Raw genomic sequence first — 14,334 nt, 5'->3', positions numbered from 1 at the left:
AAAAGGTCAGGGCCCTGACAGGTTCTCAGTGGCCAAAATCCAGGACTCTGAGTAGGGTGGGCACTTAACTGCCGAGGGGCAAGAGGTCTGGCAGAAGGGCAAGGTCACTGGGGTTGGGCCACTCGGGATGTCTCAAGAGAGAACACCTGGACCCCAAGGGAGGCAGTCACAGATGGAGAAGGTCCTCAGTGGACAGCCCTGTCTAAGGGGGGTGCGGACCCAGTACCCAGAGACTGGAGTGGACCCTGCACAGTGAAGTCTCGAGTCCAGAACCAGGGCCCCCTCGGGCTGACCCCCTACCACCCCCACCTTGGTCAGACCCTCCCGCCTGCCTCTGATCAGCTCGCTGACAGGCCTGGCTCCTGGACCAGAGACATGGCCCCTGCCAGCCTCCCTGCCAGCCTCCCCAAGGGGCCCTCCTCCACTGGGGGGCAGGGTCTCACCAGGATGTCTCCCCTGGACTCGTGCAGACAGTGCAGGGCCAGCTCCTGGTTGGTGCCGGCTCCAGGGAAGATGCTAGAGCAGGCAGCTGTCAGCAGGTCTTCCACTGGGGGAGGGAGGAAAGAAAAGCACTTGTAGGGCTGAGCAGGGCCGGGTCAGGTTGGGGCCTACCCCACCCATGGCCCAACAGCAGGTCCTTGCCTGCTGGCTCGTGCCTACTCACCTTGCCTCTGCTTCTCCCGGCTGCTCTCCAGGACCTCCCATGGCTGCCACACCAAGTCAGCCTTGTGGGGGTCTGCAGCGGCCAGGGCACGGTCCCTCATCGAGGGGATTTCCGCTTGGAACCGGGAGCCCACATTGATCCGTCTGCAGGGGTGGAAAGGACAGGGAGTGAGATCTCACTGTGCGAGGATGGGGAAACCTGACTTTCTCCCTGGGGAATGGCGAAGGAGGTGGGAGGGGAGTGGCTGAGCACTGCAAGGCTTCAGCTGGGTGTGAGGGAATCCAGCTCCTATGAGGACAGCCTAGCAAGCAGCACCTGGTGCTTCCGGAAAGGCAAGGCCCAGAAGTTGCAAAGAGGAGAAGCTCCAGGTTTACAGCCAAGGAAAGAGCCGCTTGGACGGCCCTTCTGATTTTTTTGGAGGCAAATTCAAACTGGGCTGATCCCTTTGCCTTCCCTGTGACTTCCACATGGAAGCTGGAGCGGGGGGTTCAGCACACAGAACCCTCCTCTTCCTTGAGGGCCTGCCTGCGTGCACTGGGCCCCAGCTGGCCACCCTCACCCCCTGGGCCAGAGGCTGGGCTGCACTTACGGCTCGATGCTCACTGGGGTGGCCTCCCCCATCACAGAGAGGACAGGCGGGGTGACTTCGGCGCTATCTATGGGACAAAAGGTAGGTTAGGAGACAGCACCCTCCTCCCTTAACACAGCCACCCTCCCCAACCCAGGGTGGCTGCTCTGTATGCACAGGAGCCACAGCGGTGACTCAGAGGTTCACGCTGGGCAATCAGGCACCCTGAGTCCTGGCTCTGCAGCCTGCACTAGCTATGACTTTTACCAAATACGTGGGCGCCTCCCTGTTCACACCTGCTACAAGGGGCTATTACTGTCTCCCTAAGATGATGTCAGGGTTCAATGAAATCATGCACAAAGCCCAGTCCTCAATCAATACTAGCTACTGTTATTACTACCACTACCAGTCACACTACTAGAGCTGCTCGGGGAGCTCCCTCACGACAGCATCAAGTCCAACGTTCAACTACGGTTGCTCTAGTACAAGAGGCAGACACTTCCACTACAGATCAAGGCGGTGAAGGAGACCGCTGTTTCGTAATTATCTCTTCACTTCCTGGCCAAGTTCTCTGCCTCAGTTTCTCCGAGCTAATCTTAATGCCCTATGTGATGAAGACACTCCCCCTTGGCTCCACAAACAAAATCTGCTGCCTCCTCTCTGCAGCCTGAGAGGAAATCTCAACTCCTCAGCTCAAGCGTCCAAGGCGGTTCCCCTGCCAACTCTGCCTCCCGTCACCGCCTTGCCTGGACCGTCCATCCCTCGTGGCCCCTCACGCTCCCTGCACGTTCCACCTCCGGGCCTTTGCACCTCTCCTTCCGTCAGCCCAGTGCGCCCTCCCCACCCGCTTGCTAGTTCAAGTTCAGCTCTAGCCCCACCCTCTCTTTAGTAAATGCTTTCCTCACCACCAGAGCTAGCAGCCTCTGCAGGCTCCCAAGCTTAAGGTCCGCTTCACCCACTGACCGCTGATTCCCACCCTGCCTGGGCGCTTGCTTCCCTGTCTCCCAGGCTTCCAAGTCAACTCCCCAGTGACCCAGCACTCTCTCTGGAACACACCACAGCGTCCCCCATGTTACTTGGTGCCCTCACAGGATCCGCTTCAGGCTTTACACCGAAGTGCAAGAAAAATACTCATGGATAGACAGGACCTCTTCTCTGTCGCCAAGCTGGTCTCTACAGTGACTTTCTTCTTGCACCACCCAGGCAGGGAGAGAAGCTTCCAAGCTTCCAGTTAGAAGTGGAAGAGCCAAAGGCGCAGCAGCTCAGGGGCGAGTCATTTCTCACCCAGACACCAGGGGGCACCAGAGAGCCATGTCATCATGAGGTCAGGGTCAGAGGTTAATGCGGTGACTCACCCCTGTCCTATCTCTGGATAGGTTTACTTTTTCTTAATCCTCTCTATCACCCTGATAGGATTATCCCCATTTTCCAGGGGAAATGTTGTGGAGTGGACAACATTTTTTTTAGCAGTTCACCACCCAGGCCAGCCAAAATGTCTGCTCTGGGCCAAAATGACTGTTGAAGAGACCCAGGAGACAGAATCTGCCACATAATATTAAGAACGAATGTGACACATCACAGATGATGTGGAGTGCTTTACGTGTCTTAACGCATCTGAACCTCACCACAACCCTCTGAGGCAAGCTATTAGGCTGAACCATAGGAAACTGCTGTTTGTGATTCTAAAAATAGCTGAATACATATTGGCATTTCATCATTAACCAAATACTACAAACGTCCTCACTTAAATCCAGAAGAAACTGAGACCCAGGGAGTTTAAATGCCTTCCACAGGGGATGTAACAGTAAATGGTAGAACCGGGGTTTAAGCCCACCCCTACGTGTACTTGCACCAGGACAACCTCCTCTCTCTCAGAAGACAGACAGCAGAGCCCCTTTCCCCACAGCATTCCAGCTCAGTCCCCAGCAGCCCTAAGCCCGAGTCTTCCCTGTCCACCGCCCTCCTCTCCTCCACACTGCCTGCCCCCCACGGCTGCCAGGGGTGGGGTTGGCGGGGTGTCACTCACTAGACCGGAGCAGGGTGCGATGGGCACTCTTTGGCGTGATGGGAGGAGGGGCTGGGATGCTGCTGGTCGACATGATGGCATTGAAATAGAGTCCAGAGCCTTCCCGCACGGGGCTGAGGATGGGGGGTGGTGTGTAGGGGGGCAGCTCAAAGCTCCTCTCGGACGGGTGGTCAGCGAGGCGGACAGGGGAGCGCAGGTGGCTCTGGTAGGGGGTGATGTTGGAGTAGACAGGAGGGGCGATGAAAGTGCCCGCCTTGGTGGGGATGATCAGGGGCTCAGGTCTCGGCCGCTGCTTTGGTTTCCGCACTGAAGGCTCCCCCTCCAACTTAACATTCATGTCCTCAGGCTGGAGAAGGAAACAGAACCAAGATGGCTGAGTGTCCCGCATCCTGGGAACATTGACGTCTTGGCCATTGCTTGCCAGTCTCACCTCCGGAACTCAGTCTGCCCACCACACCCACCAAGGCAAGCCTGAGACAGGGGGCAGGGGGCAGCACACTGTCTGTCAAGGGCCACACAGCAAATACTTTCGGCTCTGTGGGCTACATGCACACATTCATCAATGCACAGTCTTCAATGTTCTCCTGACCCCACCCCTACCCCCGCTCTTTTTAAATAATCCTTTGAAAAGTGTAAAAACCAGTCCTAGGGCTGGATGTGGCGCACAGGCCAGTCGCCAACACCTGTTGTGAAGTACGCTGCAGGCAGGGGGTTAAGGGCCCAGGCACTGAGACTGGATCGCTTGAACAGGGAGCCACTTCCTTTCCTTCCCACTTAAAATTACTTACGTCTGTGCATTCTCGTTTTTAACATGGGGTAGCTAAGAGGACTCGGAGAAGGCAATGGCAAGCCACTCCAGTACTGTTGCCTAGAAAATCCCATGGATGGAGGAGCCTGGTAGGCTGCAGTCCGTGGGGTCGCTAAGGGTCGGACACGACTGAGTGACTTCACTTTCACTTTTCACTTTCCACTTTCACACATTGGAGAAGGAAATGGCAACCCACTCCAGTGTTCTTGCCTGGAGAATCCCAGGGACAGGGGAGCCTGGTGGGCTTCCGTCTGTGGGGTCACACAGAGTCGGACACAACTGAAGTGACTTAGCAGCAGCAGCAGCAGCTAAGAGGACTAAATGAATTAATACATGGGGATCACTGAGCATAGCACCTGGTACATAGCAGCTAATCAGTACTGGCTGCGATCACTACTTAAACCCCAAGCTCTACATTACATGGAGGCCCGTATTGTGTGCCAAGACCCAAGCTGGGCATGTGCCCACATAGTGAACAGGACAGCCCTGTCCTTGAAGAACTTTGATTCTCATAGTCTTAGTCCTACGATCACAGGCTAGCCTACGTGTGCTGTCAAAAATTAGTCCTCCTGGCTTACACTTCTGCCTGTTTGGTATCCCTCATGGGCCTCCACACAGAATAGAGGGCAGGGCTGCACAGGAATACAGGCCTCTCTTCTCTGCATCCCTACCCTCTCAAGAGAGAATGGAGTCCGGCAGGAGTGAGCAAGCAACCCCGACCACCTCCCTGGGTGCACAGGTGAGACTGGTCACACGGACTGAGTGGGCCCAGGGACCACAGGCTTTCTGCCACTTTCAGATTCCAGCTCCCACAAGACCTTCCAGCGGGGGCCCTGAGTCCCCATGAGGCCTTGGCCTTTTCTCTTAGCCATTTTGCACCCTCTCTGCTGTTCCACAGACTAGGAAGAAATGAGTCTGTTCATTTCCCCCCTACTTAGGGGCACAATATGATTGCACAGAAAGAAAAAAAAATGCAGTAGAGCCCAAAGCCGCCAAACCTGCTAGACAAGAAATCGAACATAAACTCAGTAAGCAGTAATGTTTTGTGATTTAGAAAATGGATTTAAAATATTCTATTAATAAATTATTTGACTGCATTTTTCATATTGACTTTTTCAGTGTGATGATACTGTGGAAGGAAGGAAAGAAAGAAACGAAACAAAAAAATTCTTATGTATAATATGATGTACTTCAGATACAAAAACAAAGTATTTATGGTTAGAATAATGTGATGTTTGGGATTTGCTTAAAAAAAAAATCCAGTGGCAGGAAGAAGTGGAAGTACAAATGAAAGAAGATCGGTTGCATTTTGAAAATGTAAATGAGGGTGCTGGGTAGATGTTAGGATTCATTATACCACTCTATTTTGCACATGATCCAAAATGTCCATAACACAAAGATAAAGAGAGACAGACAGACAGACCTCCCCAAAAGCCTGGTGTAAAGAGAGTTCTCAGGCAGCATATAAGAGATCCAAATTCCAGGGCTAACTCTGCCACTACTTGGCTGTATGATCTTAGGTAAGCCCCTGGCCTTTTTGGGACCTATTTCCTTATCTACGAAATGGCATGTTGAACGGTGTAGTTGCTTAGGCTCTGTCCTGCCATCCTCAGGACAAGTCCAGGCCTCCAGCCTCCACCACAAGCTTTCCCCTAACCAGAGAACAAGATTCCAGAGAGCAGAGACTATGCTGCTCATGAAAATCTTGGAGTTCTCTTTTGTGTTACAGACACTAGGCATGCAGGCCAACTCTCCAGCTGAGAATGACTAAAAAATCCAGATTCAGTACAAAGCCACATTTCTGTGGGTATCAAGAGAGCGAAGGAGTTGGCAAAGAATTAAAGTGTCAAGGTCCAGAGAAAAGAGGAAAGCCAAAAAGGTGAGTCCAGCATTTGGAATTGTGTTTTCCCGAGAGATAGATGCTGTTATGGAAGAGACAACTGAGAGGCTGAAAAAATTAGCAGAGCTTTTAATAAATTCAAGGATCCATCAGAATAAAAACTGGAGTTTAGAGCTTGCCAAAGAAGGAGAACCTGGTAAACCTGTAGGCTTTCAGCTTAGGACTCCAAAGGGCAATATACTTCGAATAAAAGTGAATCAGAAATAGACTATTTCTCAAATGGAATAATGCCTAGCTTCGGATTTTCTGATTATGTTAAAACAATCCAGGATTGCTTGTGCTCTTTGCTACCTGTCAGATGCAAAGACAGATCCTCTCCAGGAGAGGAGAACATCATCCAGAGTCTTTAATTATCTCAACAACTTTTTATATATAATGTCTGACATTCAATTAAAAATAACCAGATATACAAGAGAGTAAGACGGGATTTAAAAACAAGAAATAGCAGATAATAGACACAGATCCACAGGGATCTCATTAATGGAGCTATCAGATATAAACTTTAAGAAAACTATGCTTGGGAATTCCCTGGTGGTTCAGTGGCTAGGACTCAGCACTTTCACTTCTGGGGCCCAGGTCAATCTCTGGTCAAGGAACTAAGATCCCATAAGCCATGCAGTGCACCCCCCCTCCAAAAAAAAGAGGAGAAAAGGAATACATGCTTAAGTTATGCAATAGAATAAAAGGCATGGTTGAGAGTCTCATCAAAGAATTAGGAACTCTAAAAATGAACCAAATGAAAATTCAACAACTGAAAAATAACTAAAAACAAGAGTATAATGAATGGGCTTAACAACATATTATACATATCTAAAGAGAGAATGGGTGGACTGAAACATAGGTCAGACTAAGGGAAAAAAATAACAGAAAACACAGAAAATTGAATGACAGACAAAATACGGGATACAGTGAAAAGTTCTAACAAAATGTGCAACTGAAGTCCTATAGGAGAGGAGAGAGAAAATGGAGCAGAAGAAATCCTCAAGAAGCACTCTAAACAGGATAAATACAAAGAGAATAATATTTAGGTATTACAGCAAAACTGCTGAAAACCAAGGACAAAAAAAAAATCTTAAAGCAACAAGGATAAAAAGATACTTTACAGTCAAAGGAGCAACAATAAGGGTTACAGTGACTTCTCAACACTGTAACTATAATAGAAGCCTGAAAACAGTGGAATGACATCTCTAAAATGCCAAAAAAAAAAAAAAAACCCACCAAAAACCTACCAACACAGACTTCTCTACCCAGCAAAGTTATTTTTCAAAAATGAACATGAAATAAAAACATTTTCAGAAAATCAAAGACTAGTAAGATTTATTACTAACAGAATCACACTAAAGGAAATACTAAGGGATATTCTTCAAACAGCGTATAAATGATTTGAGATGGAAACTTGGAGATACAAGAAATAAAAAACAACAAAACAATCTACATATATGAATAAGTCTAAAATAAACAACTGAGCAAAACAATAATGTTATAATGTCCTGATAATGTTAAAATATATAGAGAATGAAAATTCATGTCAATAATTCTACAAGTTAGGGATTAGGGGAAAATGGAGTTAAAGGGTTATAAGAACTCTGCATTGTCCAAGAAGAGGTAAAGCACTAACTTACATTAGATTTCAATAAGCCAAGAATGCATTCTCTAGGAAACAGAGAATTAAGCTCTAATGTCATAATGCATTCACTATGTAATAAGTTAACCTCTCTCCAATGCATCTAGAATGGTACTAACTATGTAACATCCTCCAGATAATTGAGAAAATGGTCACTCAAATCCCTTTCTGTAGGGCTTAGTTCTCTCATTGAACTCCAGGTTAAAAGAAAGGCTCCTAGGGTAATCACTAAAGGAGTAATACATTAAGTATATAACTAATAAATTAATAAAGAGGGGAAATGGAATAACAAAATCAATCCAAAGGAAAACAAAAAAGAGGTGGGGCGGGGGGGTAGGTAAAAAAAGGTACCTGGCAGATTTAAACCGAAGTTTATCAGTAATTACATTAAATGTAAACCATATCAATGCTCTAACAAAAAGGCAAAGATTGTCAGAACAGATAATAACAAACCCTAATTACATGCCACTTGAAAGATAGACCTTAAGTAGAATGATATGGAAAGGCTGTCAGTAAAAAGATAGAAAAAGCACAGATCCCATTCTCCCACCCACACTAACCAAAAGAAAGTGAAATACCTGACAAAGCAAACTTCAAAAGGCAAAAAAACTACTAAAAATAAAACATTTCATGACAGTTTCTATTGCAGTTCTAAATGAGCATGCAACAAACACTGCATCAAAATGCATAAAACAAATACTGACAGAACTATGAAACAGACAAAACCTCAATCTTCGTGGGAGATTGCAACACACATTTGTACTGGCAGAACAAGTAAACATTTCTACATCCCAGAACAAGTCAACATTTCTACGTCCCAGAGCTCAGTACAGGGCCTGACCCATATAAAAGGCCCAATCAAAATTTGTTGACCTGAAATAAAAGAGACTCACACACCCTGGATTTTCCTAAACAGTCCACATTTCAAGTATGAAACTGTTTCTTTGTCCGCTAGAAGTGCCATTTGTTCAAAAGTTCCATTTGGAAAATATAAATAATATCCCCACGGGGGCTTGAATCCCTCCTATATTCCATGGTCCGCTTTTTCCCATATAATATCACTACTAAGGCATCAGGCTCACTCGGGTATGGAGCTGTTTGCACAAGGCACCTCTCATACCTGAGCCGGGGCGTCAGTCCCAGGGATACGAGTGGACCGCCGGCGGGTGACAATGACTGACGGCTTGTGCTCAGCGGGGTTCTGCTCGGGACCCTTTCCATCCTCATCAACACCTCCAGCTTGGGCCGCCTCAGTTGGGTCCACTGCCCGCACAGGCACAGACACTGGGATGATGAGGGGTACCATCCCGCTGTCCTCTCGTGCTCGCTTGGCCAAGGAAGGCTCAGAAAACTCCACCCCACACTTGGTAGTTGAAGCCAACACACTTTTCCTCTTCTCCTCAGAGCCATTGGCATCCTGGAGAAGGGGAGCGAGAAGAAATGAAAATGCAGATGGTTAGAAGGTAAGTCCTGATCTGCTGGTCTGGGACCCCTAGTCCCATTGGACTTAGGCCCAAACACCCAGCATGGTTCCCAATGGTCCATGGCAACGTGGCCTTTCCCTGACCACCTTTCTCACCATATTCCCAAATATTCTCCATAGCCTCTCTTCTGCCAGTTCTCCCATCTTGGCCTGAAGCAGGAGTCCCCAGATGGCCATCTCAGGCCACAGATGGCTCGCAGACCTATTTTGTTTGGCCTAGACAGTGAGTGGCACATGTGGAATAGCATCTACATACTCAAAACATATCTCAGCAAAAGAAAGTACGCAAGGAACCTGTGGAAAGTAAGGGTGGTCTTCATTATCTATTTCCCCACTGGCAGATGGCTGAAGTCAATTCTGCAGCCTCCTACACAAAGGTCTGGCTATATAGGTTTTGGGGATTGAGACCTCTTGTGAAGGAAGGGGCAAACACTGGCTTTGGAGTCAGATACTAGCTTCTATTGTACCTTTATGACTCTGGGAAATCCCAGCTGGGCTTTAGTTTCTTTAGCAATAAAATGGGGTAACTGCCAGCATCCCAGCATCCCTCTCATAAGGTTTGATGAGAAACTACTGGTGATCAGGGATAAGAAACTCCAAGTACAACACAGGTGCTCAAATTCTATTCATTCTTCTTCCCTGTTTAGACTGTCTTTTCTTTCAAATCAACTTTCTTGCAAGATAATTAACGTGCAACAAATTGCACCTATTTTTAATTGTAGTTTGATGCAGTTTGACAAGTATACCCCGCTATGTAACCATGACCACATTCTTGTCTTTTAGCGTACTGGATCTGGAAATGGTTTCACCTCCCCCTACTCCCAACCCTGCAAGATCCAAATGAAGAAGGCAACCCACTGCAAGGGGCACTGCATTGCCCTGCCTGCAACCCTGCATGTGAATAAAACCATCTTCCCATCAGGTGTGAATACACCTACATATCCATAAAGACTCTTTGCATGCGGGAAGTGAAAAACTCTGAAATAGATGGGTTCTTTCATTTCCTTCAGTGAAGGGAGAAAACTGCCCTTGTGGACCTGGAGTCCCTTGCTCTCCCCTGGCCCTAGACACGGCTCACTCAGCCCTCTGCCGGGTCTGCCCCCAGCCCCCGCCACTCACCTTTGTGTTCTGCAGTGAGGCCAGCTCCACTGCCTTCTGGGCCAGGGTCAGCAAATTGGCCTCCTGGGATGCCCGGCGCCTCCGTCGGGTGCTCTGGATCACCCCACTCCGTAGCACCTGCCCACAGTCCCCTGTGCCCACCGCCCGCATGCCTTCCTCACCACCCATGGTGGAAGCCTCCCGCTCCCGACCATTGGGTGCCAGTCTCTCCCCGTCGGAGAGCAACTGCGACTCCCTCAGCTCCAGTGGGAACCCCAGAGCTTCGGGATGGGGCTGCCCCAGGGGGCCGGGTGGCGGCTGTTGCGGGGCCCAGTGATGTAGGAACAGGTTGCTGGCGGGCTCCTGCCCGGGCTGGGTGCTGGCCCCATCCAGGGCAGTGGAAGGCAAGACGCCCTCCTTAGAGAGGCGGCGGGAACGGCGGGGGAAGGCAATCTGGGCCTGAGGTAGCACAGGCTGCGGGGCCGACTCCTGCAGGAGGGCCTTGCGCAGTTCCGGGTTCATATCAGGGTTGGGGGGGAAGGGGTAGGGTGCCATGCTGTGGTGGGCCAGGTGGGACTGCCCCAGCGGCCCGGCCGGCTGCAGGCCAAAGTCCTGGGGCTGCTGAGAGGGTGGTGGCTGCTGCATGGAGTAGAAGTTCTCGAAAAGCTGCATCTGGGGCAGGGCAGCCTGCTGCTGCTGCGGCGGCGGCGGCTGCTGCTTCTGGGGCGGGAAGGCCGCGACGGGGTTGGGGGGCTGTGGGCCCTGCCGGAAGACCTGCCGGTTCACCTGGTGGCCGAACGCCAGCTGGAAGGGCTGCAGGGGCAGCGTCTGGTTTGGGGGCTTCTTGGCCACGTGGAAAGAGTTCAGGGGCGCCTGGGGCCGCCCCACCTCCAGCTGCACCTTGGGCGGCACCATGGGCCGCACGGCGTTTCCATAGCGGTCCAGTTGCGGCCCCCCTCCCTTCTCTCGCTTCAGCGGCTCCGGGTGGTTGTAGTAGGTAGAGACCCCCATGCCAGGGTGAGAGCTCCCCTTGGGTCCGCTGTAGAGGGGCAGGCTGTGGCGGTTCCACGTCGAGTGGGGTGGAGGCTGGCCCGGCTGCTGCTGCCAGCTGCTGTCGCTGACACCCCCGCCCCCTCCCCGCTCCGGGCCCCGCCCTGGAGCCATCACGGAGTTGGGCCACTTGACTGAGCCCACCTGCTGGGACAGCATGGTCCGCTCAGACCCATACACCACGGAGTTGAGCAGGGCCAGGCTGTTGGAAGGGGGCAGTTCCACTGGCTGGGAGTGGGGAGCAGCCCCTGCTGGACCCTCGTGGGCAAAGTAAGGCTCCTCCTTCACTCTGGACTGTGGAGGGGCCGGGGGCTGCTGGGGGGCTTGCAGGGGCTGAGGCTGCTCCTTGGGAGCTGGTTCTTGGTCCCCAAAGAGGCAACGCTTCCGCTTGTTCTGAGCCTTGGGCTGGGCCTGGAGGTTCATGGTGTGGCCAACGGCGGCCCCGGCAGTGAGACCTACTTCACCAGTCGCCCATCCCCTGGGGGATGGTCCTGCTGGAAGCCCGGCCCTAATCCAGCAGCCAGAGGCGGGGTCCAGAGGAAATGCTGGATGATGTAGTCAGGCACAGGGAGAAAAAACGGCGGGATCGTCCTTCCTTTCTGCAGAGAGGCTCTCGGGCTCCTCTACTCATCCCGGGTCATGATGCTCTGCAGGGCCCTGGAGCCTGCAGACAGAAGAACAGCAAGTGTCAGCCGCAGCCTCCCAAGGATGCTCCCTGAGGTCAGTATGCCTTGAGGCTCTACTGCCTCCTGGGGACAAGCTCAAGACCACAGACTGACCATGGTGAGGCAGCAGCCAGGGCCTTGGGGGAGCTACCAGGAGGCAGCAACATCTCCCAGGATGCTCTGATACTCTCCCCTAGTCCCACCACCTTGCCTTCCTGGTTAGCATTCAAGATGGCTCATTTGGTTGTATAACTTCCGCTTGGCACAAAGGCACCTGCCAAGGGGGCAAGCCAGGGCTGAGATCCAGCCCGAGCCCCTGCAGTCAAGCTGGGATCAGGGGTGACAAAGGCCATATAGGGTTCCCTTCTCCTCTGAAGCCAGGCCTCAGCCCACTGGGCAGCCAAGCAGGTCCTCTCACATCTCGGCCCAAGCAGTGGCCTCCCCAACAGAGCCAGCGGGAGTTTTTTTTCAGCCAATGCCTCCTATGACACTCCACGCACATCTCAGACAGGAAATGGAGAAAACAGTAGTCGCTCCCAACTGTGCAGCTACAGGGTCAGGAGCCCCTCCAGACCCTTGCAGAGTTGAGGCCCAAGGCTTGGCTGCCGTCCTCTGCACATAGGTGAGGCCCCAGAAGGGTGTGTGTGCAGTCCTAACCCCACCCCTGGGAGGAGCTGCTGGGTGGGACTGTGGCAGCCACAGTCTTCCCCAAAGGAGCAGGAACCTGTTTTGCAACCTGGGCTGGCAGGAGACAGGATGCATCCCAGTAGCTGGTCAGCAGTCCCTGCCCACCCTCTTCCACCACCAAAAAGCTCCTGGAATCTTGAGCAAAGAACAGCATAGCTGTGATACTGAGGGGAGGCGGATTTCTAGAACACAAGTCCTGAAAGCTTCTCCCTGACAAGGCATGACCAACGTGCTCACAGTGTTCCTGTTTGCTTTGTAACTTGATTTAAAAAGCAACAACAAATAACCCAGGTCATTCTTTTTATCCTGCTACCGAAGAGAAGGCATCCAGACCAGTATTTTATAATTTACGTATGTTTTTATTACTTGCATGCAAGTTATAACTTACACCTAGACTGTGCATGTATTTTTGAAGGCTTTTTCTTTCTTGGGAGAGGATTGGTTTCATTTTTTTGTTGTTTTGTTTGCCTCTCTGGGAAGTTGGTGAGAGTGAGAGCTACATGGCCCACTTCTTTTCCACGCTAAGATCAAGAGTCAATCAAGTCTAGAAGGGAGGGGAGGGGAGGGAGCTCGGGAACACCACCCTACCCCGGTGAATACATCAGCAGGTCCCGGCTGCCCTCGGCATCAGAACCTAGACGCCCCAGGTCACCGTGAGCAGCCTGGGGAGTTCGCAGGAAACCAGCTGAGGGGCGAATAGGCGGGCTGGCTGGGTTGGGGGCAGGCTCCGGTGTGAAGCCCTGGCTACACCCAGCGACGGCCCGGGCCGCGGGAGGCGGCAGTGCTATCGCTCCTCTGCAGGCTTCCGCACTCCCTTCCCCTCCCAGAGCGGCTCTGACTCACTCCAGCCCCCCTGCTGCCTTTCACTTTCGCCCAGCACGCAGAAGGGGAGGAACTTCCTCCTCCATTTCCTTCCCCAGCTCCCAGCCCTGCTGTGAGTGAGAGCAGCTCACCGAGCGGCATCCCCTTTGTCTCGCCTGTGGAAGCTGGCGGGGGGCGAGAGGAGGGTATCCGAGTCACCCAGGCGCCCCCTCACCTACCCCCTGCCACACCCTGGGAGGATTTGGGAGGCCACAGAAACCACCTTCTAAACAAACCCCTTTCTCTTGCTTTTACACTCTCACGCCCTGACAGCCAAGCCAACACACAAAGCAGAGAGAGACAGAGACCCAAAAGCCAGCCCCCAGACCGAAAACAAGCCTGGGCGCCAGGGTGAAGCTGCAGGGTGGGACTGTCCCAGCCACAGAAGTTGGCTCTGCCTCTCCAATCAGAATCAAGCACTACAAGACAGAGGAAGGAAGGACATGCTGTGTGTGTGTGTGTGCGCGCGTGTGTGCGTGCGTGCATGCGTGTGTGTGTGTGTGTAAGGGAGGTATGAGGGGAGTTGGCAGGTCCATGTAAAGACAGAGGAAAAAAGGACACTGCTGTGTGTGTGTGTGCGCGCACACATGCGCACGAATGTGTGTGCGTGTGAGTGTGTGTGTAACGGGGGGTAAGAGGGGGAGTTGGCAGGTCCACGTGCCTCCAGGGAGCAGGGAGCCTCCCCTCCCCTGACAGAGCAGACACACAACACCCCCCATCCTATCCCAGCCCTACTGGCTGGTGAGCAGCAGCACAGGCTTGGGGCTTGGAGGAAGGGAAAGCCCAGGTGGCCCATGGGCCCGGATGCACGTGCGAGTGTGTGCCTGATGGAGGTGCCCAGGCACGGCTGCCCAGTGCAGAGGGCTTGGGGTTGGGGCTGGGGAGGTCGAGGCGGAGTCT

The 14,334-nt window shown here is 52.0% G+C and overlaps 1 protein-coding gene across 3 annotated transcripts in view; it reads right to left on the bottom strand.

The window, feature by feature from the left end:
- The window catches only part of MIDEAS (mitotic deacetylase associated SANT domain protein), a 69,001-nt gene that overhangs the window by 10,346 nt on the left and 44,321 nt on the right, over window positions 1-14,334 (bottom strand). For all 3 annotated transcript variants that reach the window (XM_055436481.2, XM_055436482.2, XM_055436480.2), the window contains exons 2-7: window positions 10,193-11,885; window positions 8,711-9,007; window positions 3,259-3,604; window positions 1,254-1,320; window positions 665-807; window positions 444-547 (exon numbers count right to left, since the gene is read on the bottom strand). In XM_055436481.2, the coding sequence (XP_055292456.1) occupies window positions 444-547; window positions 665-807; window positions 1,254-1,320; window positions 3,259-3,604; window positions 8,711-9,007; window positions 10,193-11,644 (2,409 nt within the window). In that variant the 5' untranslated portion in view covers window positions 11,645-11,885. The remainder of the gene's footprint in view (window positions 1-443; window positions 548-664; window positions 808-1,253; window positions 1,321-3,258; window positions 3,605-8,710; window positions 9,008-10,192; window positions 11,886-14,334) is intronic.

The sequence above is a fragment of the Moschus berezovskii genome, chromosome 9, assembly GCF_049115385.1.
Source record: "Moschus berezovskii isolate FMDL1 chromosome 9, NW_MosBer_1.0, whole genome shotgun sequence".
Classification (NCBI taxonomy): domain Eukaryota; kingdom Metazoa; phylum Chordata; class Mammalia; order Artiodactyla; family Moschidae; genus Moschus; species Moschus berezovskii.
The sequence above is the reverse complement of the archived record's forward strand: the minus strand, read 5'-3'. Positions and strand labels throughout refer to the sequence as shown.